Genomic DNA, 25,609 nt, shown 5'->3' with positions numbered 1-25,609 from the left:
TTGTTTAAACCGTCACTCTGCTCCTGTCTCACATATTGAGAGTCTTATTAACAGCTCCGGGTAGCTGAATGTGCTAGTGTACTACAGTACTACACAGTACACATTAGCGCCATATGTGTACTACAATACTTCCACTTCACTTTGTACACAAACTCCTGAGTCTCGTACACCAACTCTACCCTAACCCCCCCCCCCTCGCCCCTACTCCTCTAACAATTCCCGCCATGGTTACCGCTCGAATTCCTTTTATCCCCCAGACCCTCCCAGGTGTTCCCTCACCTTCCCTCACCCCGTATTATTCTACATTGAAATCCTTCTTCCTGTCCTTTGCTATCTTACTCGTCAATCAATGCTTTCTAGATCTATTCTCCCAACCATCCGACCTCCCACCCCAACACACTTACCCCTACAACTCCCACCCCAACACCCTTACCCCTACAACTCCCACCCCAACACCCTTACCCCTACAACTCCCACCCCAACACCCTTACCCCTACAACTCCCACCCCAACACCCTTACCCCTACAACTCCCACCCCAACACCCTTACCCCTACAACTCCCACCCCAACACCCTTACCCCTACAACTCCCACCCCAACACCCTTACCCCTACAACTCCCACCCCAACACCCTTACCCCTACAACTCCCACCCCAACACACTTACCCCTGCAACTCCCACCCCAACACCCTTACCCCTACAACTCCCACCCCAACACCCTTACCCCTACAACTTCCACCCCAACACACTTACCCCTACAACTCCCACCCCAACACCCTTACCCCTACAACTCCCACCCCAACACCCTTACCCCTACAACTCCCACCCCAACACACTTACCCCTGCAACTCCCACCCCAACACCCTTACCCCTACAACTCCCACCCCAACACCCTTACCGCTACAACTTCCACCCCAACACACTTACCCCTACAACTCCCACCCCAACACCCTTACCCCTACAACTCCCACCCCAACACACTTACCCCTACAACTCCCACCCCAACACCCCTTGCCTCTACAACTCTGCCTGTCAGAAATCATGAATTTTTGATGTGTCAACACCAGCAATCAACAGCCAATTAATGCACAACTATATTCTACCCACTTCAAGACTCCAAACCAATATAGAAGCATCAAGAGAAGTATGGGCCAATAGGCCTTCTCCAATTACTTCACTACTTCACTTCTTATGTTCTCATATCTAATTAATACCCATAGTTTCGCATTCTGTCTTGTGTTTGTCTCAAGTTTGTTCACCTCACCCAAAACTGTTGTCCCATATATATATATATATATATATATATATATATATATATATATATATATATATATATATATATATATATATATATATATTTATACGTGACTTTTTATGTGTGTAGAATAAAGCCAACATGGACATGCTTGAAACACTGGGTCGAGTGACCACTGTGCCAAGGTATTTAAGTATCTGATGGAAATGAAAGTCATGGAGACGCAAATAAACTGAGGTGGTTAGAATACCGCTAGCGTAATGCACTATAACAAGAGGGAAATAATCGGTGAGCTGGGATGAAAGACTCAACTAGAAACAAATACATCTAATGAAATGCTGGAATTTAACGCCAAGAACTTTACTAAAGCAACGTAAATTTGTAAACCATATCAGACAGCTGAGGAAAAAGTATTATGCCCCAGTTCAGCTAACAATGCTCCGTGGCATGGAATACTCACAAGGAGCATGGGAAATATATAGCAAGTGGATCACAGAGAACAAAGAAAACGAGGAAGGCAGCTAGGAATGAGTATATTGTCTTAGAATGGAGGCTCAAGGACAATTTCAGATCAATATAGTAGTCAGATCGTAGCCCATGTTATGAGACTAAAGGTCATACGTTGGCAGATGGCAGGCTAGCTGACTTAAGAATGACCCTAACACATTCACGAACATTGAAAAGAAAATTTGATAGATGGTGAATAAAACATTTCAGGGAGTTTTCCAACTCGAGACGCACACCTGCCTGACGTGGTGGACACGACGCCTGAACCACCACACCTGCCTGACGTGGTGTACGCGACGACTGAACCACCACACCTGCCTGACGTGGTGGACACGACGCCTGAGCCACCACACCTGCCTGACGTGGTGAACACGACGACTGAACCACCACACCTGCCTGACGTGGTGTACACGACGCCTGAGCCACCACACCTGCCTGACGTGGTGTACACGACGCCTGAACCACCACACCTGCCTGACGTGACGGACACGACGCCTGAACCACCACACCTGCCTGACGTGGTGTACACGACGCCTGAGCCACCACACCTGCCTGACGTGGTGGACACGACGCCTGAACCACCACACCTGCCTGACGTGGTGGACACGACGCCTGAACCACCACACCTGCCTGACGTGGTGGACACGACGCCTGAACCACCACACCTGCCTGACGTGACGGACACGACGCCTGAGCCACCACACCTGCCTGACGTGGTGGACACGACGCCTGAGCCACCACACCTGCCTGACGTGACGGACACGACGCCTGAGCCACCACACCTGCCTGACGTGGTGAACACGATGCCTGAGCCACCACACCTGCCTGACGTGGTGTACACGACGCCTGAACCACCACACCTGCCTGGCGTGGTGTACACGACGCCTGAACCACCACACCTGCCTGACGTGTGGGGCAGTCAAGGTAAGTAACTGACCGGCCATTGTTCCGGTACGACCGTGATATAGGAGAAAAACGGGGGGTGAGGGAGAGTGGGTGACGGGGGAGGGAGAGAGGAAGGCTGAGTGAGGGAGGGAGCAACAAACAGGATCATGCTCTGGGCAGAGTTGCTCAACTTGACCTGCTTGGATTGTCTTCAAGGTCCTCCCCATTTATGTTACTTTCTTCCTCCCCTGCCACCCTAGCTCTTCCTCTCCCGCCACACTACACCCTAGCTCTTCCTCTCCCGCCACACTACACCCTAGCTCTTCCTCTCCTGCCACACTACACCCTAGCTCTTCCTCTCCTGCCACCCTAGCTCTTCCTGCTCACTTTCCCTTCGTCCTGTAATATAAGTAAGGCAATTATACAACCACTACTGTTGGCTCAAATCTAAGTCTAAGTATAGGTTACGTATATGATTTTCAGCTTGTCGCCATCCATCTTCAAGAAAGCTGTTGTTAATGTGTGTTCTGCTGAACTACGATTCCTTACATTATCATACTCATTGATCATTATTATGGTCGTCTATCATCAGTATTATTTGTCATTTTTTATTATGAGGCTACGCTTGGTAGATCCCGTAACATGTTCACACGTGGAAGATGTGTACGTGGTAGTAATTGCGGTGAGCGCATCTTCAAAACACATGTCTGTAAACATCTGTACATCTGTAAGATTATATATTTGTACATCTGTTGTAAACTAATTCAAACAGGAAGAGGAGTAATGCAGCATGTGTGTACTCACCTAATTGTGTTGGCGTTGGTTGCTCGTTGGTTCCGTCTCTCAACCTTAACCCATCTCGTGAACAGGTTTCGGAGCCTATTAGGCTCTATCATCTTGAGGTTATCTTGAGATGATTTCGGGGCTTTAGTGTCCCCGCGGCCCGGTCCTCGACCAGGCCTCCACCCCCAGGAAGCAGCCCGTGACAGCTGACTAACACCCAGATACCTATTTTACTGCTAGGTAAGAGGAGCATAGGGTGAAAGAAACTCTGCCCATTGTTTCTCGCCGGTGCCCGGGATCGAACCCGGGACCACAGGATCACAAGTCCAGCGTGCTGTCCGCTCGGCCGACCGGCTCCCCGCGGCGACCGGCTCATATGTACATTTAAAACTATAAATGTGGTGCAGGAGTCTGCCTGCACCACATCACTTCCTAGTGCATTCCAATTGTTGATTACTCTGACACTGTAAAAATTCCTTGTTTCTGAGGGTCAATTCGGCAATCAGTTTCAACCGGTGAATGCTGGTTCGAGTGCCTCCCCGTGCTAAATATTCTGTGTGTGTGCTCACCTATTGGTGCCTGCTGGATCGAGCTCTAGCTCTTGGAGCCCGCTATTCTAGACGTCGATTGTCGAATGCAATGACTCCTGACCTGCTTCCCTATAATTCCTACTGTTAAAGTTGTGAATCGAGTTTGCCTCCATAAGCGGCTTCTTTAAGTCATTCCATTTACTCACTAACCTTTTGCTAAAAGGAAACTTTCTCACATCTCTATGACACATCTGAATATCTAGCTTTCATCTGAGCCCCCTTGTTCAACTGTTATTCATTGTTAACATTTCCTCTTTTTCCACTCTGTCAATCCCTCTAAGAATTTCGTATGTCTGTATCATCTTCCCCTTTCTCCGTCCGCCTTTCTAACCTCGTCAAGTTTAGTTCCTTTAGTCTCTCTTCATATCTCATCCCTCGTAATTCTGGGACGAATCTCGTTGCAAACTTCTGCACTCTTTCGAGCTTCCTTATGCTTCCTTAAGATGGGGGACTCCACGATAGTTTCTTTCTGTCAATCTTCTTATATTTATGTAGTCATTCCTGGATCTGGTGCATCTGTTCCGGTTTACCTCTGTCCTTTGTCCTCTGTATTTCCTCTACTCCCTCCTGCGTTTTGCTTTCGCTTCCTGGCACTGTCTATTGAACCACGGGTTATTATATTCCTTTTTTTATTTTAATGGTGGTATGAATCCTCTCTGCCTCTTTGCATAATAATTGTTAATATTACACACACCTGTACATATATTTGCATCCATGTACACAAATACATATACATGTCAATAATCTTTTATATCACAAGTGATTCAACAAGAGGCTCACAACAGGCTCACAACAGTCACTATACAAGGCACTTTATATCTATGATGAGTCACACAATTACTAGTCTTGCTCCACACCCACTCAACTGGGCGGCAGCTTTACAGTCATGTGCAGGCTGCACCTACAGTAAGAACACTTTGGGATACTTCGCTAAGATTCCTGGCAGTATATCATTATGAATGAAGTATTTACACATTTCTTGGACACCATTGATGGTGTTATCTCTGAATTCCGCTATTTTTTCACATTCACTTATATAATGACGCAAAGTATGCGAATAGTTCTGCTGACAGAGTTTACATTTAGTCAAATCTACATCAGCAGATGATGTACATTCCCAGACGAACATATAGCCGAGCCTAAGCCTAGCAGAGGTAACATCTAGAAATATGCTAACCATAATGGATGACCCATGGGTGTGCGGCTCTTCCTTTGTAATAGAATAATGATAGATGGAGTAACGGGTGTGAATTGTACTTTGGCTTAAGTCCACGTGTATTTTGTGACTATTATATAAAATAAATTGGAAGGGGTGGGGAGGTAGGTGTGGATGACAACTGGCTTGGGGTTCCTGGCCTGTCTCTTGGAACTTGGCAATCTTGCCAAGTTCCAGGGAAGACTTCAGAAATGGTTACTGGATAATAATTGTAAAGCAAGAACGTCTCTCACCCAATTATATTTTTACTCATCTAACCCGTTATCTAGACTAAATAGTTTTGGATTAAGAAGGCGTAAGCTACACATATCTTTCAGTGGTCGCACACTACCCTTTTAAATTTTTGTGAGTTAAATGAAATGCATAATAATAACTGAAGACATATTGTTTATGTTAATTGCTTCATAGTATGTAATTGGTTTATCACACACACTGGCACACGTTTCAAGTACTACTATACACTCGAACACTTACGTAGACTTTTTTTAACTATACTTTAAACATAACATTTTTCACAAGAAACCCCCCCAAGCCTAACACTTAGAGGCACACGTGTACAGGATAACACCAGGAGCATTTACAAATCTACTAAACATAATAATAACAGTCTGAAATTAAGATAAGAAGACCAAAGTATTGCATGCATCATGCATAAGCAGCTGAGCATGAAAGATAAAGAACCCTAAAGACAAATCACAATCATCTTGCTTTTCAAATCACTGGCGCTGTCCCGCCGCGAACACTGTTCAGTATTCACATTATTTATCTGAATTTATATTTCAAGGCAGGAAAGATATGTGAAATAGAAGAAATAAAGACAACATATACGTCACGCATAGTACAACACCTAAATTCCTGATACCGTCTCAAAGCATGAAAGATAATTGAAGGTCAGGTACGAAATATGCACAATGAAACGAAAACTTATTGGAACTAAAGATATGGTAACAAATGCAGACTGGGCCAAAGGAAGATTAAAGATGACACAGCCACAGAGTACACTGTACGAGCAATAGAAACTCACCACTTTTCATCCTCCTTCCACCAAATATATGGAATATTGCAGGAGCAAAGGATGAAAATTTCAGGAGGCAATTGGACAAGTTCTTGCTGGACATTTCGGATCACCGGGGTTATAATGGATCTATGTGCCTGTGGGCCTCCGCAAGCATTAAACCTTGCATATAAAGTTATCATTAGACAAGCCTGGCACACGGCCGGGCTTGGGAAATGGTGGAACTCTCGAAACCGGCTACAGGTAACGAAAACATCCTGAGGTAGCCAGTAGGCTTAAACCAGAATTGAGAAGATCGACCTGTCAGGAAATATTGAAGGAGCTGGATCTCAGGACAATTAAAGTAAGGCAGAATATTTAATAAAAAATGATATTCAGCATGAGAGATTATATTAACCAAGAAGACGTTATTGCTGGAGACCAGAGGAGCAGCCGAGTCCCAGGGAACAAATGGAAGATGCAGACAATGGAGAGATAGTAGATGAAGAGATAACTGATAATTCAATATCTTTAAAATAGGACGCGTTACGAAAATCAGGATCGAGAGTGCCTGCGTTAGATAAGCAGCAAGTCAGGAGAACACGCTTGTCTCATTAATCACATGAGTATACAGTATTTAAGGTTGGGCGGCCGGGCGGAAGTGGGTGATTCATGTTCATGTGTTGAAAATTGTACTTGTCTCACTACCCTTCTTTCCCGCCCACTTGTGATCACCAGGACAAGTTTTTGTGAGGTCAGGTAACGCCTCGTGACCCGTTGAAACGACCACCGTTACAGAGAACAAGGCGAGCAAGGTCACCCAGAAGGCGACCTCCATGACGGAGGAGTGGGCCCTTGGGCTGTGTCACTCTCAGTCCTTTATTTTGGAATTTGTGCTGTTAGCATTTATGGGACTATTTACAATGCAATAGTTCCCCAATTCAACCTATTTCAACTCTTACAAATTACGTTTGAATTTAAACGAACAAATTCACTAGGGCCGTGATGAGGATTCGAACCTGCGTCCGAGAGCATCCCAGACGCTGCCTTAATCGACTGAGCTACGACATGGTCAAAAGGAATTGAAACCGAAGTTCTACTGAACTTACTAGATCCTGCAGCCTCTCCGAGGCACAAACCAGGGTTTTACACAACTCCCCCCATGCACTCAAGCTATGTCAATAGGCCGTTCTCTCTCTTCGCCCATACTTCATTACACACAGAAATCACAATTGCATGATGCATCAAATGAACAAATCCACAATCTTGTGGATTTATTCATTTGATGCATCACGCAATTGTGATTTCTGTGTGTACGTCTGAATTTGGCAGTTTGCCCGTTTTTCCGAAAATGGAAGAAATTTGAAAATGAAAAATAATTTAAAATAAATGTTGATTTTTTTTCATCCAAAATAGCTCGTTAAGGAACCTCTGGTAGGTTAGGAGGGAAGGAAGTTCTAAATTTTCAAACGTCATGAAAACCGTTAACTAAAACTTTCCTCTCCTAACCTAACCGAGTAAGCCGGAGGACTCAAACAGAAAACGGAACAATACATCACTTACGTGAACCGATTTAATTTCAAATTACGTTCATTTTTGGCCATAGCGCGCATACGAACAAAAAACGATGCTATTTTAAGAGGACGGGTTGAATGAATAATATACATCAATGTTTACATCAGAAAGATTAGTCAACATCCTGCTATCCACATAAATATTTGAAAGGAGTGAAGAGAACGAATTAAGAAATATACCCATAACGGGCAATACAATAAGGAAGAACATTGACAAACTAAGAAATTCAAAAGCCCCAGGAGTGGACGGAATTAAGTCGTAAAGGAACTACTTTCCTTTACGAACTGGCAGATGAACTGAGCCTACCACTGAAAGTCCTTTTTCAGAATATTTCTGAACCAATGAATATTTTCCCTAGATTATAAATATACAAATGTAACCCCCCTATTGTAAAAAAAAAAAAATAGGAAGAGCTCAGCAGGAAACTATAAAATATAAGTAGGTGTGAGGAGGATTCGAACCTATGCTCTAGGTATTCCCAAACAAACACCACGACATGGTCAAAAGAACTACAACCTGGGATTCAACTATAATAATAATAATAATAATTGAATAATTTATTTGCAAGAAGGTGCAATGGGTTGGTGAGAATACATAAGATTGGTATTTGTTCATTCATGCAAAACCACTAACACACACAGCGTTTCGGACAGGACTTAACATATCAGGTAAGATAAAAAGGTACATTGTAGCAAGGTTTTATATCAACAAATAACAACAATATAAGTTGACAGAGGTGATTACACTGGTAAGGATATATGTCTTAAGTACTAATATTGGGGCAGTGGGTAGTACAAGATACAGTGTGAGTTTGAAGCACAAGGTAGGAAACTATGAGGATGAAATTAGGTACTTTTTGGTTTTAATTTGGAAGCCTCTAGAGTTCTTGAGGCTTCCTCTGAAGCCTAACCAGGGGTTCCCACAATGCCCCAATGCACTCTAACTTTGTAGTCTAGGAATTCTACCTCCAACGCTTCTCCTCAAATCCACAACAAAATCACATTAACGTGATGTATCAATGAGAAAACCAGTAGGGGCCGTGATGAGGATTCGAACTATGCTTTGGGTACTCCTAAGTAAACGCCTTAGACAACTCCACCACAATATGAGCTCTACAAATGGTTAGAAGACTGGCAAATGTATTTTAATATGAAAAAAATGCAAGACCTTGCATGGGATACATAAAACTTCACATTGTCACTAAAAAATCAACAAGTTTTTCTTGCAGCAGATTGATGAAGAAGAGGACCTTGCAGTCAGAATCCATCACTCTTTGAAAATTGCACAAGGGAAGCTGCAGTGAAAGTGCACCCCCCCCCCCCACCCCAATTGTTTGTATTTAATTTTTTAGATACAAGAAGGTACATTGGGTTTATGAGAGTACAGAGACTTGAAGTTTGACATTCTTGTAAAGCCACTAGCACGCACAGTGTTTCGAGCAGATACTTAATCTAACATATAATTTTAAGAAGGTAATTTCTAGCAAAATATATATTTATATATACAAGAGTTCTTACATTTAAGAGTTCTGTCCGAAACGCTTTGCGTAATAGTGGCTTTAGGCATTGTATGTACTAGCTCTATCTATAAAGCCAACAAACTTTGTAAAATCTCTTTATGTATGTACCTTACCTAAATAAAAATTATTATTATTATTATTATACATTCTTGTAAAGCCACTAGCACGCATAGCGTTTCGGGCAGGTTCTTAGTCCTAATTTTTCCCGGAATATGACCCGGCAAATCGTTTAACAACCCTATTCTCACTTTGCTGTTGGCTAAACATAGGCTACAGTTATGGATTGGCGCCCAGTCAGTTCTCCCCGGCCTGGATACGAACCCAAACCAAAGCTTTCGCGAAGCGCAGGGCGAGTTCATGCACAGTACATTTATTGAGACAATAAAGTACATCTCAAAGGGATAGAGTAGCTTAGGGTATTTCTACCCTTCCGCAGAGCTGGTGCTTTACCACTGCACTTGGATTATTGTATCCAAGCATGGAGACCTAATCTTCAGAAAGGCTTATCTTCTTTGGAGGAAGTTTGTAGCGAGTAGATTATCTCAATAATATACTCGCTCCAAACGCTTTAGCCTAATGAGAGCAGCTAAGCTCTTCTTGGTACTTATTATGGAACTTAAACCTTTCCCTACTTCCAGTTAATATTCCTGTCAACCTTTGGAGAACAGTGAGGTGTTGCCCGAGCATATAAGCAGCAGAGTAGCGAATAATAAGCACTCATGGGAGACATCTCCCGTCACGTAGGGTGCAGTTGCACCTCCACAGATCTCCAGTATCATCTATTGATACTGGTGATGGCTCAAATGGGCCACCACTTACGGCTATTCATGCCCGTGCCACCTTTTGGGTGGCTTAATCTTCATCAATCGAATAATAAGCACGGGAGACATCTCCCGTCACGCAGGGTGCAGTTGCGCCTCCACAGATCTCTATCAAATCTTCTGAGCCATCTGATCACAGATCAGATGGCTCAGAAGGTAATGGCCTCCACTTACGGGCTATTCATGCCTGTGCCACCTTTTGGGTGACTTAATCTTCATCAATCGAATAATAAGACACACACAGCACCGCTCCTGTGCCAGGTAAGTCCACTACGGGCTCACCATAGCCCGTGCTACTTGCCCCGCTCCTGTGCCAGGTAAATTACGGGCTCACCATAGCCCGTGCTACTTGGCACTTGTTCCGAGTAGCTGAATCTATAACAACAACAGCAACGAATAACTAGTCAACTTTCAAGTGTGGTCTAGAACAGACACTTGCGAGATACTGTACCGACTCTCAGTGCGCTCAACTCACACTATTGCTCGCCAAGGTATCACCTGCATGCTTCTGTATACTCGACCAAATATATATATTCTCGTAGTGTCTGTGTTTATTGTCACCATACTTTACGTAACAATAGAATCATTACAAGGTCAACACCGGACGACAAAAATCAATCAAGAACTAAATCGACTCTCATACGAGGAACGATTAATGCTGATGGCAGAACTGCTCATATCGAAACCCTTAAGAAATTGAATAATTTGAAGGATGTTTATCTAGACCACTTCTTTAAACTAAGATTGTAAGTTGTATCACAAATAAGAAACAACGATTTCAAACTCGACAAGTTAAAATGAAGTACAGAAAACAGGAGATTTTTTCACCAATAGGTTATAAACCCATGGAACCGCATACCCGCCGATTGTAGTGCACTGCTTCAATTCAAAATCAAGGTCGATAAAATCATCATAAGAAATGAGGATCTTTCACAAGCCGCCGGCTTCCTGTCCTCATCGTTGCCACGAGAGAGATAGTTACTCTCAAACAAATACATTCTTGCAAAGTCACTAACACATGCACATAGCGTTTCGAAGTCCTTAAGGTAACAAATATGTAATGATAGGTACAGTGTAACAATATTTTCTGCGGTTGGAAGAAAACGCGCACAGAGTGGGGGACTTATTTATTGTTATAATAATTTATTTATTTTATTTATTTATTCATTTATATACAAGAAGGTACATTGGGTTTGTGAGAATACATAGCATAGTACAGTATTTACAATCTTGTAAAGCCACTAGTACGCGCAGCGGTTCGGGCAGGTCCTTAATCTAACATAATTTTAAGTAGGTAAATTCTATCAGAATTAATAAAATGATAACAAATACATTGCAAGAAATAAAATGATGATAATAATAATTAATTATTAAATACAAATAATTGTTTGGATGTGTGATAATGGTATGATAGTATACTTAGGAACTACAAGAATTTTGCCCCAATGAGTGTAACACTTATATGCTGTGCTTACTATATTAACCTGCAATGTTAAATGGGATTCTTGTACTGTGATTTGTGTATTTGTACTCACTGAATTTGTGCGCCCCTTGAGGGACTTGAAGTAGAGAGGGTAGAAATAGCCTAAGCTTCTCTATCCCTTTGAGATGTATTTCTTTCTTGTCTCAATAAACATACTTGAACTACTGACAATCAGCCTAACCTGACATGTGTATATTTATATTATATTACACCACATTACATTACATATATATGAATTATACAGGCTTCCTGTCCGCGACGAAACGAATTATACACAGACTCCTTGCGAGATGTGACGTCATGGTTTACTCGGGCTCTCACCAGCAGAGTTGCCAGATTGGGCTACAAGTAGCGAATTGGGCTACTTTTCAGAGCCCCGCGCTCCCAAATTTTTAATTTCGCTACTTGCTACTTTTTGGGCTAATTTAAAAGCAAGTTGGGCTATTAATGTTAAGCAACTCAATGATGATTATTTATGGTCAGATGCAACACAAATAAGCACCCCGATTTGTTGATCAAACCACACTAGAAAGTGAAGGGACGACGACGTTTTGGTCCGTCCTGGACCATTCTGCATTCTCACAATCTACTTGAGAATGGTCCAGAACGAACCGAAACGTCGTCGTCCCTTCACTTTCTAGTGTGTGGTTTGGTCAACATATTTCAGCCACGTTATTGTGACTCCTCGTCTGCAGGTGTTTGTTTGCTAGGTCAGTATAGGTACACAACTGGTCGGGTTCTGACACTCGGACATGAGACGATTCGGCTAAACTCATTTTCTGTTTTAAATCCGGATGTATTGTTATGCTAGGCTGTATTAGGCTATGTTATTAAGGTTAGGCTGCATTGGGCTCGGTTGAATTAGATTTCATGCCCGAAACGCTTTGCGTAATAGTGGCTTTAGGCATTGTATTAGGCTATGTTATTAAGGTTAGGCTGCCTTGGGCTCTGTTGAATTAGATTTCATGCCCGAAACGCTTTGCGTAATAGTGCTTAGGCATTGTATGTACTAGCTCTATCTATAAATCCATCAATCTTTGTAAAATCTCTTGTATGTATATACCTTACCTAAATAAAAATTTATTTACAATTTATTTTTAGATTGGTTTGATTTGGGTTACGTTAGGTTGGGTTGAGCTATGTTAGTCAGGTTTCAAAATTCAAAATTCCACTACGCCACGGAAGTCTCTGTGGCGCAGTGGTAAAGCACGCGCCCGGCTCTACGCCAGCCCTTTGACCTGGGTTCTTATCCTGGCCGGGAAGGACTGACCGGGCGCCAATCCTTAACTGTTCACCCAGCAATGAATAGGTTGTTAAACGATTTGGCGGGTCGTATTCCGGGGAAAAAATTAGGATTAAAGATCTTGCCGAAACGCTATGCGTGCTAGTGGCTTTACAAGAATTTAAAAACTTTTTTTATATATATAAATAAAAAAAATAAAAAAAAATCCGCCGACGAATCTTTTTGTGTGCGATGAGACCCTTATCTGGCATAATTAAAATCTTAATTTTAATAATTCGTTTGTTAGACAATATATGATATACAGATCTATAAATTATTTTAGAAAGGCCTATAATGCATATAAATATTAATTTACACATTCCTGGCGCTATACGCTAGGAATTTCAATATGGCGTTCAAATAATTTTAGGCAGGGAGTCTCTGGGTCGGTTGGTCGCTACGGGTCATTGACGCCGACCCGCCAGTCGTCAAGAAGCAGCGGCGGCGTAAGGTGCGTCGCTCCCGTGTAGGTAAGGCTGATAATTTTTTTTTTTTTTTTGCAAATATATCTGAGCAGTTGGGAGGTACGCATGAACGTATAGTCTACCTCCACCTACAATGCTTAATGCATTATACATTTGCTCGCTATTATAACATTGAGTTTTGTAATGTGTCGAGGGTCATTGTTTCCGTATTTTTTTTTTCATCCGGGTTCTGCAGTATTCAAATGTTTGTATTCCACTAATAAATAGTCTGTCCTCTCTCGGATAGTGTGGAAAATTTTGAGGATCATGATTTGCCAATATTATATGGGTAGGATATTATGTAGAATACACTTCCCCATTGTTAAACTACCCCGTCGTCAGGCTAGGCTCGTTAACGCGGCGGTCGTCTCCCCCCCACATCCCAAGACGCATTTATTATCGACTTTCATGTACTGTGTATTAAAAATAGTTTTTATCGTGTATAAATTAATTTTATATTCTATAATTAATTAGGCGTATAATAGGTTCGGTATTTAGGTTCTGTTGGCAATTATTTTCACTTGAAGTATGTGGAGTGTGAAGCATTTAACACTAACATTAGTGGCCTCGATGAGGGCAGTAAGCCCGCGGCTTGTCAAAGGTCCCCTCATTTGTCCTGATGATCTTTTCCAGCTTTATTTTAAAACCCAGCAGAGGTTTGGCGTTTACTGCTTCGGCGGGTAGGCGGTTCCACTGGTTTACAACCCTGTGGATGAAAAAGCATTCTGGCTTGAGAGTGAACCCGTTGCTCCTTGTTCGTGTAACATCTGACCTTTTGAAGACATTGTCCTGATCGACATTCTCCAAATTGTTTAGTAATTTAAAGGTTTCTATGAAGTCCGCCCTGTCATGCCTGCTTTGTGGTGTTAGCCCTGTGGCCCTCAACCGTTCCTGATACAACAGATGACTAAGCTCTGGTATAATTTTTGTCATAAGACAGCTCCATAGCTCAGATAAGACATGACTCCAGAGCAGCTGTCTTTCTGAAGATGAGGTCTCCATGCCTGGATGCAATAATTCATGTGGGGGCGCACCAGCTACAGTCTAAGTAGACCTAGGCGTGCGGTTACACAACTGGTCGGGGTCCGGTTACACAACTGGTCATGCTCCGGTTACACAACTGGTCGGGCTCCGGGGGTGTCTCTTGGGTTGGGCTTCAGTTCATGCATGGTTGTAATCCAGAGGTTGTTTGGTTCGTTCATGGTAGGCTTGTGGTTACACAACTGGACGGGGTCTGGTTACACAACTGGTGGGGCTCCGGTTACACAACTGGTCGGGCTCCGGTTAAATAACTGGTCGGGCTCCGGTTACACAAATGGTCAGGCTCCGGTTAAATAACTGGTCGGGCTCCGGTTGTAACAAGAGAGCAGTACATAGGACAACATGAACATCATAACAGCATGAACAAGCCACGTGGAGGATGAACAAACCACAGGCGCCAGTCAGGCGGCGGCAGACAATGTAAAAGTTACACCTCTGTACAAGTTAGCCATAGAGTCAGGTCAACAGTCATCGAATCACGAAGAGGTCAGAGTTGATGCCGTCATGATAATCTTCAGGGATTAACCCCTAAACATCAAATGCAAAACCCTCATGTTCAGCTGGGGAGCAGATCATGGGACAGTGAGTAGAGTGGGCGCAGCCCAGAAGGGAGGTGTGTGTGTGGACTCGGGGAAGGAACATCATCTCCAGGAAAACTGTGTAACAACATACGAGTAAGTACGGCTCTCTTGTACTAAAGCACCTCATTCAGTACCCTTGGCCTCTAGTAGGGAATATAGTTAGGGAGTGTCTTATTTAAGTATTTCAAATAAAGTCATATATTAAGTGTTATAAAATGTGTATTAATGGTTCCTTGTCTTAGTGATATTGGGCCTATCGTCCCCTTTGCCCCAGTGACCTAGTGTTCTTAATTATCCAGTACTCCTCCCCCCGTTCGTCTTCCGTGTTGAGGTGTTAGTATTGGGTGTGTCCTGCCTTATTCTTGTGTACACTATAGTTCCCAAGCGGTCAGGATTATTCGAGTGTCAGGCCAGGATCCTTGTACCGTTCAATTGTCCCCTACACCTGTCCTGGTAGGTTATTCCATCTGCAAGACCTACGACTCCTCACTCCGGTTCCCTGTCCGGTAACTCAGGGTGGTGGCAGCGTCACTCGGTAACTCATACGATAGGCTGTGACTACGATTATCTCTATCTTTCTGTCTAACTCTCCCTCACTAGTGTCTCACTCTCCCTCGCCCTCACTCGCTCTCGTTCTCCCTCCTTTGCTCTCGTTCTCGCTCTGCCTCACTCTTCCTCTCTCTCTCTCTCTCTCTCTCTCTCTCTCTCTCTCTCTCTCTCTCTCTCTCTCTCTCTCTCTCTCTCTCTCTCTCTCTCTCTCTCTCTCTCTCTCTCTCTTTCTCTCTTTTTCTCTCTCTCTCCCTCTCGCTCTCTCTTTTTCTCTCTCTCTCTCTCGCTCTCTCTCTCTCTCTCCGGTTTACTGGTTTACGTCTTCGTATGACGGCCCGAGTGTTAACATCTTACACGATCGATAGCATCTGTTATTACCATAGAAAGAGCGGAGATTGCACGGTTAGCTCAGTGGTAGTAGCGGGGTGCGCGGTCGAGATAGATACAAGGCGGGTTATTACACGGTTAAATAACTGGTCGGGCTCCGGGGGTGTCACTTGGGCTCTGGGTTGTGCATGGTCAGGCTCTGGTTCGTGCATGGTTGTGCTTCAGCGGTTGTTTGTTTGATTTGTTCATGCTAGGCTTGCGGTTAGAAAACTGGTCGGGCTCCGGTTTCACAACTTGTCGGGTTCCAATTACATAACTCCAGGGACGTGACTTGTTGGGCTTTGGGTTGTGCATGGTTGTGCTCGGGTTCGTACATGGTTGTGCTCCAGTGGTTGTTTGTGTACTAGTGCTCCAGGTTTGTTTGCTAGAGCTCTGTTTATATGTTTGCTAGAAATTCGAGTTTCTTTTTTTTGTATATAGTTCAATTGTTTGATATGGCTCCATAGTTGGTTTCTAGGGCAAGTGGAGGGTTTTAAGTAGCACTAAGAAGATTTTTGTTTGGTCGAGCTAGAAAGAGCTTGGTTGTGCTCTGGGACTGTTTAGCTTTGTGGGGGTTGGATGAGATGTATACGTGCTAGGCTTAAGGTTAGACAACTGGTCGGGGTCTGGTTACACAACTGGTCGAGCTTCGGTTACACAACTGGTCGGGCTCCGGTTAAATAACTGGTCGGGCTCCGGTTAAATAACTGGTCGGGCTCCGGTTAAATAACTGGTCGGGCTCCGGTTAAATAACTGGTCGGGCTCTGGTTAAATAACTGGTCGGGCTCCGGTTAAATAACTGGTTGGGCTCCGGGGGTGTCACTTAGGCTGTGGGTTGTGCATGGTCAGGCTTCGGTTCGTGCATGGTTGTGCTTCAGCGGTTGTTTGTATACTAGTGCTCCAGGTTTGTTTGCTAAGGCTCTATGTTTATATGTTTGCTAGAAATCCGGGTTTCTTTTTTGTATATAGTTCAATTTTTTGTTATGGGTCTGTAACGGTTCTATTGTTACGTAAAGTATGGTGACAAATAAACACAGACACTAAGATACTATATATATATTTGGTCGAATATACAGAAGTACACAGGTGATACGTTGGTGTGAGTTGAGCGCACTAAGCGTTGGTACAGTATCTCGCAAGTGTCTGCTCTATACCACACTTGAAAGTAGACTAGTTAATGTTCGCTACACCGCTGCTTATATTGCTCGGGCAACACCTCACTGTGTTGCCCGGGCAACGCCTCACCTCATTCATCTCCAAAGGTTGACAGGAATATTAACACTATATTTGGAGCGAGTATATTATTGGGATAATCTACTCGCTACAGGTCAATAGTTGGTGTCTAGGGCAAATGGAGGATTTTAGGTAGGGCTAATGAGATTTTTGTTTGGTCGAGCTAGGAATGGAGCTTGGTTGTGCTCTGGAACTGTTTAGCTTTGTGGGGGTTGGATGAGATGTATGCTTGCTAGGCTTAAGGTTAGACAACTGGTCGGGGTCTGGTTACACAACTGGTCGAGCTTCGGTTACACAACTGGTCGGGCTCCGGTTAAATAGCTGGTCGGGCTCCAGTTAAATAACTGGTCGGGCTCCGGTTAAATAACTGGTCGGGCTCCGGGGGTGTCACTTAGGCAGTGGGTTGTGCATGGTCAGGCTTCGGTTCGTGCATGGTTGTGCTTCAGCGGTTGTTTGTATACTAGTGCTACAGGTTTGTTTGCTAAGGCTCTATGTTTATATGTTTGCTATTAATCCGGGTTTCTTTTTTGTATATAGTTCAATTGTTTGTTATGGGTCAATAGTTGGTGTCTAGGGCAAATGGAGGATTTTAGGTAGGGCTAATGAGATTTTTGTTTGGTCGAGCTAGGAATGGAGCTTGGTTGTGCTCTGGGACTGTTTAGCTTGGTGGGGGTTGGATGAGATGTATACTTGCTAGGCTTAAGGTTAGACAACTGGTCAGGGTCTGGTTACACAACTGGTCGAGCTTCGGTTACGCAACTAGTCGGGCTCCGGTTACAAAACTGGTCGGGCTTCGGGGGTATCACTTGGGCTTCAGGTTGTACATAGTCGGGCTTCGGTTCGTGTATGTTTGTGCTTCGGATGTTGTTCGATTCATTCATGCTTGGCTTGCGGTTACACAACTGGTCGGGCTCCTGGGTTTCACTTGGGCTTCAGGTTGTGCATTACTCTCTTTGTGTAATGAAATTTTAAAATAAAGTTAGATATATATACACACATACTAAAAGAATAGGGCTGGTAGGAGAAGAAAATATAAAAGTGTTCAGTGAGGATCCACAAGGTCTTCTCTGGGTACTCTCTATTTTCTTCTCCGAGGCTATGGATCCCTACACTTTCACCTGAGGTGGTACCCCTTTTAGGTTAAAAAAAATATACGTACTGTATATATATATATATATATATATATATATATGTATATGTATATATATATATATGTCGTACCTAGTAGCCAGAACGCACTTATCAGCCTACTATGCAAGGCCCGATTTGCCTAATAAGCCAAGTTTTCATGAATTAATATATTTTCTCTAATTTTTTTTCTTATGAAATGATAAAGCTACCAATTTCATTATGTATGAGGTAAATTTTTTGTTATTGGAGTTAAAATTAACGTAGATATATGACCGAACCTAACCAACCCTACCTAACCTAACCTAACCTATCTTTATAGGTTAGGTTTGGTTAGGTAGCCGAAAAAGTTAGGTTAGGTTAGGTTAGGTAGGTTAGGTAGTCGAAAAACAATTAATTCATGAAAACTTGGCTTATTAGGCAAATCGGGCCTTGAATAGTAGGCCAAAAAGTGAGTTCTGGCTACTAGGTACGACATATATATATATATATATATATATATATATATATATATATATATATATATATATATATATATATATATATATATATATATATATATATATGTCGTACCTAGTAGCCAGAACGCACTTCTCAGCCTACTATGCAAGACCCGATTTGCCTAATAAGCCAAGTTTTCCTGAATTACTATATATTTTCTCTAATTTTTTTCTTATGAAATGATAAAGCAACACATTTCGTTATGTATGAAGTCAATTTTATTTTATTGGAGTTATAATTAAAGTAGATATATGAACGAACCTAACCAACCCTACCTAACCTAACCTAACCTATCTCTATAGGTTAGGTTAGGTTAGGTAGCCGAAAAAGTTAGGTTAGGTTAGGTTAGGTAGGTTAGGTAGTCAAAAAACAATTAATTCATGAAAACTTGGCTTATTAGGCAAATCGGGCCTTGCATAATAGGCTGAGAAGTGCGTTCTGGCTATTAGGTACGACATATATATATATATATATATATATATATATATATATATATATATATATATATATATATATATATATATATATATATATATATATATGTATATATATATGTATATATATATATATATATATATGTATATATATATGTATATATATATGTATATATATATGTATATATATATATATATATATATATATATATATATATATATATATATGTATATATATGTATATATATATGTATATATATATATATATATATATATATATATATATATATATATATATATATATATATATATATATATATATATATATATTGTGCGTGTGTGTGTGTGTGTGCAGAAATAATATTAATAAAACAATTAACATCGTGTAGTGTACTCTATATATCAAAATATATTACTTTGAAACCCGTATCAGTCACTAAACAAAAAATTGGGCTACTCTTATTACAAATTCGCTACTTTTAGACCGTCAGCTCGCTACTTTCAGCAATTTGTATCTGGCAACCCTGGCTCTCACTACACGAGCTGTAAACATGTCGTCCGTCTGCCGCTCAGGTGGGCTGCCCTCGTTTAATACCTACTTGAATTAGATGTTTGTTCGGTTATTTAGTTTTATGGAATTAGTAGTGACACAGCTTCAATACTGAAACTTCAGAGGGAAGTATTTCCCCAAAACCTGCACCACTTTTTTTTTTTTTATATATATATAAATTAGCATAGAAAGGTGAAATACAGACGACTACTGCTATAGGTTTACAGAGAGTGCCAATAACTGGCTAGTTACAATATCTCCTTCAAACTGTATATACTTAATTTCGAAACCAAGTTTTCTGGCATGCTAATATTGTGAGTTAGGAGGCATGTTAAATGTATTTTGGTCCATGGCGAGTACGTAGCACTCCAGTACATCCAGTTTAAGTAATCCAGTACCCTAGCCGGCCGGCTAGGGTACTGGATTGCAGATTTTGGCTTTCTTCTTGTGACTTGGCTCCCAGAGTACATGATTAAAATAGGTTCCGATGAGTAGTCTTACATTGTCAATACTATTCTTTAAACAGACTTAGCCTAGCCTACTAATGTAACCTAACATATCCTATCATACTGCAGTTCAAAATTCAAATTGAAAAAATCCAAAGGAGAAGTGTGGGTGGGGAGGGGGCCTTTGACAAACCACCAGTTTCCTTTCTCTCATCAAGACTTCTAGATAGATCATGGCCCTTGGGTGCATTCAGGTATACTAGATTATACAGTGAATTAACGTCGATTCATGAAATCTCCAGGTGAAACACACTTTCTTGCTGCAAATTCCAATTTTGGTCTCGCAAAGGTCATGAACAATTTCATTATTATTTCACCATTAATACAGGATTTACCATATCATACAGGAAATCTTAATACAGGGTTTACAGGAGATCCATGTAATTCTATATATTATTCACCTTGTGTGTCTGGGTTGATGCCTCCCAATTGCATAAAAAGTGGTTAAATGATAATAACAATGAACAAAATTTCACAGTATTTCTAGGCAAGCATTCCTGTGTAAAACAGATTTTTTGTATATACAGGTATTTAATATTATAAATTATTAAGATGCAACTGATGTTTACTGTGTGTTGCAGGTTCCCTAGCACAAGTAATTTTAAAGAGATGGCTTCCATTGTCACTGGGCATCCCATCACAGATCCACACAGGGTGCATCATGGAAGCTGCCAGAAAAGGGACTCGAGCAAAGGCTGATGCCAAGAAGAGAGCAGCAAAAAAGGAGGTGCAAGTAAAACGAGAGTTTATTCCTCCAAAGAAGAGGCTAGAAATGGAGTAAGTTGCCTTATCTCAGTTTATAAAGGCCAAAATTACTTTCAATTGCCTGTATTTATTGCGAGTGCAGTGATTTTATCATTATTCATTATGCAGTACAGTGGTACCTTCGTTTACAAATTTAATTCACTCCAAGAGATTGTTCATACACTGAAAATTCATAAACTGAAATGAATTTTCCCATAAGAAATAATGCAAATTGAATTAATCCGTTCCACACTCCCAAAAATATTAACTAAGTGTATATAAAGTACTAATATTTTTACTAGACCTTACCTTTATTGAGGACTCTTGTTGGTGTATGGAAGATGGTGAGGAGGGGGGGTGGAAGGAGGAGAGGTGTTAATGTTTGGAAAGGGAGCCCCCACTTCCATTATATCATCAGGCAGTGATGACATTTCTGGGTTATGTGCCACTGTGCCCGTGCCACCTCTTGGGTGGCTTAATCTTCATCAATCAATCCACATTTGTGGGGTATTCTCTCTCGTACATTTTACAGGCATACCACTAAGACCTAGTTGTGGATCACACTTGTCTGTAGTGAGACATCACATTGTCAATAAAATGTTAATGTAATGGCCTGCTACAGCTTTATCTGGTCGAGTCTTTTCAGCAACTTTGCAATTCTTCCCATGCTGCACACATTTTCTTAATTAATGATTTGATTAAAGATTTGTTGTACTGCCTAGCTAGATCAACAACCAGCATTCCGTCTTCATGTTTACGAATGACCTATTGTTTTTCCTCAATTGTTGTCCTCACAACTATTTTCTTAGGTTGAACTTTACCACTGACTTTCTTGGGAGCCATGGCATGATATATAATAAGAACTTTTATGTTCAGAAAAAAAAATTAAATTCTTCACAAAGAATTCAAGTGTGGTTGTCACTAGGCAGGATACACTGGTAAACAGAGCACGCCTCGCGCCCAGCAAAACTTATGTGATCGACCCCATACAAGTACAGTACTGTATCAACAAACGACTCGTAATCCGAGGTAAACTTCTTATACCGAGTCAGATTTTATGAGGAAATTATTCTTAAACGAGGAAATGGCATTCTTAAACCGAGGTTCCATTGTATTATATATACACAGTACTGTTTATAGTTGGTAGTCTAAATGGTTTCTAGAGGAACACATTTTTTGGAGCTATACCACTTTTCCTCTCTAGGCAAAATCCTGCTTGTCTCTTGGCATCATTATGTGTATGGTCAGGGCACATCATACGAGGAAGACACTGAAGAACCCTCTTTCCAGCCTTTAACCACTTGACTGCGCCAACCGAGTATTCTCGGTCGGTGGAAAACTGCACCAACCGAGAAAACTCCTTGATTTTTTGTACCCATTCTAAATGAGTGCGAGGTAGGTTGTGTACGAAATGAACTCTTGGGACCTCCAGTGAGAGGCAGCCATCCTTGGAAAAAATTCCCAGAATTCCCTAGGGCTGCTGGCTGGGTTAGTACTGAGTGAGCAACCATGGGTGGCGTATGCCCCTCTGGCTCCCAAACACCTGTCCGACGCAGTGTTGAAAGATCGCGCTCTGTCGGTGAAATTCAAACCTTATTGTTTGAAGAACATAAGGGTCATAATAATGGTGAAGCTAGGCACAATAAGGACCTAACACAAAGGTCGGATGCAAGTGATACTGCACCTATGAGGACGATACAGCGAGCATATCCAGTTGTAGCTCTGAGCACCACCCTTGCCCACCTATGCTATCTCCAATTTATTTAGATGATACATAATAATTTTCTGTGTTCAGTGATGATGCATCTGATACAAGTACTGTAGCATAAATGAACAGTGCTAGCGGCTTCCATGGTGGTGTTTTCCATAGATATTTTCAAGAATAGCTGAATCTCCTCTTGACTGACGGACACTCTTTGGGGCTGGCTGAATCTCTTCCATACTGATGGACACTCTTTGAGGCTAGCTGAATCTCTTCCTGTGTGGGACCTTACAAAGCAATCTTTTCATGACTACCTTACAAATTGATTTTTTCCTTTAATATTTTCAAGACTACCTTACGATTTACAAGCTTGGTTACATACCACCTGCAGGTACTAATGCCAAGGGTGTACATGAGTGTATTATTTGCAAGCACACAGAACAAAGAAACGGGAAGCAAAAATCTATCTGTACCTGGTACAACAAGAGCGAAGTTGTGCTGTGTACCATGGACTACTTCGTTGATTATTATTCACTTCCGAAGTACAGTACTGAGTGTGTTACTGTGTAAATAGTGTGTGAAACTGTACATATTGTAATTTTAGTGAATTTTTAACAAGTAATATTGCGACAATAAACATTTATTGTGGACATATTACTGACACATGTATCATAGTTCCATGGAATATTATGAACGTTCTACTGTATATATATTGTAAAGGAGACAAATATGCATCATAAACGATAAAAAACAAATATAATCACATTGGAAATACATAGAACAAATAATTGAAAATATATTTGTAGCAACACCTTGTGCTTGAATGGCTTGCGCGACCGTGTCTGGGTGTGTCACGCACGGGGTGACCAGGCCCTGATGACGTCTCAGCGCACCTTGTCCATGTCCTCACAGCCAAAGTAAGTGAAATTTGGTATTTATTTTTACATAGACATGTTCAGGGAAAGGAATTTATCATTTTACGAAGAAAAAATAATTTTTTGGGAAAACTTTATTTCATGCGCACAGGGAGAATTTCACAATAAACTCGGCGCAGCACGATGGTTAAATAACCTTGACTCATTCTTGCAAATTAGAATCTTTCAGTCCATAACAAATGTGGAAGTTTTCGAATGGGATTTAGACAGGTTCCTGTAGAAAGTGTTGGATCAGCAGAAAATGATGGCCATGTGCACCTGCAGGCCACTGCCAGCAATGGATTTGCCAATCAATTCATCAAAATAGGTCTGGCCCCCCTTGGAAATAAAACTCTTGAACTAACCACTAGTAATCGCAGGTAAAGTGCCTCTTTGCCTCACAGGGGACTGAAAAGCAGTGTTCTTTCTATTCACTAGTTGATCTGGCTGGCCACTATCCTAGACTGTCACCAGGTGGCAATATTGACTGGTAAACAGTGTTTCAGGACTGGCCACCTCACAATCTTTCTTACTGGTTTCCAGTGCAGTTCTGACACAAGAGACCAAAAGACCTTGGTTAATTCTTAACCTGCTATTACAATTCTTGGACATTGCCAACATCTATCCATTGTTTTAAAGAAATATATTTTAATATTTATAGGCTACTTGGTTGCCCCCTTTAGTCAATATCCAACTTTCCCTGGGACATTGCAAACTCTAACCTGGGTGATTGTATGACTTTTCATTGGAGGGCAAACACTGAAGATTTCTCTATCCAGCTTTGAATAACTATTGGAAGGTGCATTCCTCTATTTTGAGAGGTCTTTGACTCGAGTAGGTATGTAATAAAAGTTGGTGTCTGGGAGATCGCCCCTCAGGAAATGTTAAATTGTGCATTTTCCTACATTTTGTGAAAATCTAAATCAGTGAATTCACAACTTTTTGAGAACAGCTGTGTTTTCTAAAACTCAAAAGACCACAAAAGTTATTGTTGCCCACCAGTTGGGAACCACTGATAATTTCAGGTTGGCTAATATAAGAATTGCCATTAGAAACTTGTGTAAGGAATCATCAGAACTTTGTATACCACATGTGTCAGACCAATCCTGAAGTATGCGGCTCCAGCATGGAGTTCATATCTTGTCAAGCATAAGACTAAACTGGAAAAGGTTCAAAGGTTTGCCACCAGACTAGTACCCGAACTGAGGGGTATGAGCTACGAGGAGTGACTATGGGAATTAAGCCTCATGTCACTGGGAGACAGAAGAGTTAGGGAAACATGATAACCACATACAAGATTCTAAGAGAAATTGATAGGGTAGATAAGGACATTTAACACAAGGGGCACATGCCCTAGGGGACACAGGTGGAAATTGAGTTCCCAAATAAGCCGTAGAGACATTAGGAATAATTTTTTCAGTGTCAGAGTAGTAGACAAATGGAATGCATTAGGAAGTGATGTGGTGGAGGCAGACTTCATACACAGTTTCAAGTGTAAATATTATAAAGGCCAGTAGGCTCAGGAACCTGTACACCAACGAAGACGAAGTGGAAAAAATGCTCAAGGAGCTAAATAAGAACAAAGCAGTTGGTCCAGATGGAGTTTCACCATGGGTTCTGAGAGAATGTGCACCTGAGCTCAGCATTCCACTTCAACTGATTTTTCAGGCGTCCCTGTTTACAGGAGTTGTAGCTGATGTGTGGAAAAAGGCTAACATAGTTCCAATCTACAAAAGTGGAAGCAGGGAAGACCCCCTTAATTATAGACCTGTATCATTGACAAGTGTAATAGTCAAAATATTGGAAAAAATAATTAAAACTAAATGGGTAGAACACCTGGAGAGAAATGATATAATATCAGACAGACAGTATGGTTTTCGATCTGGAAGATCCTGTGTATCGAATTTACTCAGTTTCTATGATCGAGCAACAGAGATATTACAGGAAAGAGATGATTGGGTTGACTGCATCTATCTGGACCTAAAAA

General features: G+C 41.6%; 1 protein-coding gene across 2 annotated transcripts in view; it reads left to right on the top strand.

Moving 5' to 3' along the window:
- Window positions 1–1,979: 1,979 nt before the first annotated feature.
- mRpL1 (mitochondrial ribosomal protein L1) overlaps window positions 1,980–25,609 on the top strand; it is a 45,252-nt gene continuing 21,622 nt past the window's right edge. Inside the window, exons 1-2 of one of the 2 annotated variants that reach the window (XM_069303913.1) lie at window positions 1,980–2,685; window positions 20,844–21,039. In XM_069303913.1, coding sequence (XP_069160014.1) covers window positions 2,565–2,685; window positions 20,844–21,039 — 317 coding nt within the window. In that variant the 5' untranslated portion in view covers window positions 1,980–2,564. Of the gene's footprint in view, window positions 2,686–19,630; window positions 19,780–20,843; window positions 21,040–25,609 lie in introns of those variants that run through there. The other variant, XM_045769084.2, reaches the window with a different exon arrangement.

Source organism: Procambarus clarkii, chromosome 51 (genome assembly GCF_040958095.1).
Source record: "Procambarus clarkii isolate CNS0578487 chromosome 51, FALCON_Pclarkii_2.0, whole genome shotgun sequence".
In the NCBI taxonomy this organism is placed as follows: domain Eukaryota; kingdom Metazoa; phylum Arthropoda; class Malacostraca; order Decapoda; family Cambaridae; genus Procambarus; species Procambarus clarkii.
Note: the sequence above shows the minus strand (reverse complement) of the source record. Positions and strands in the feature narration are given on the sequence as shown.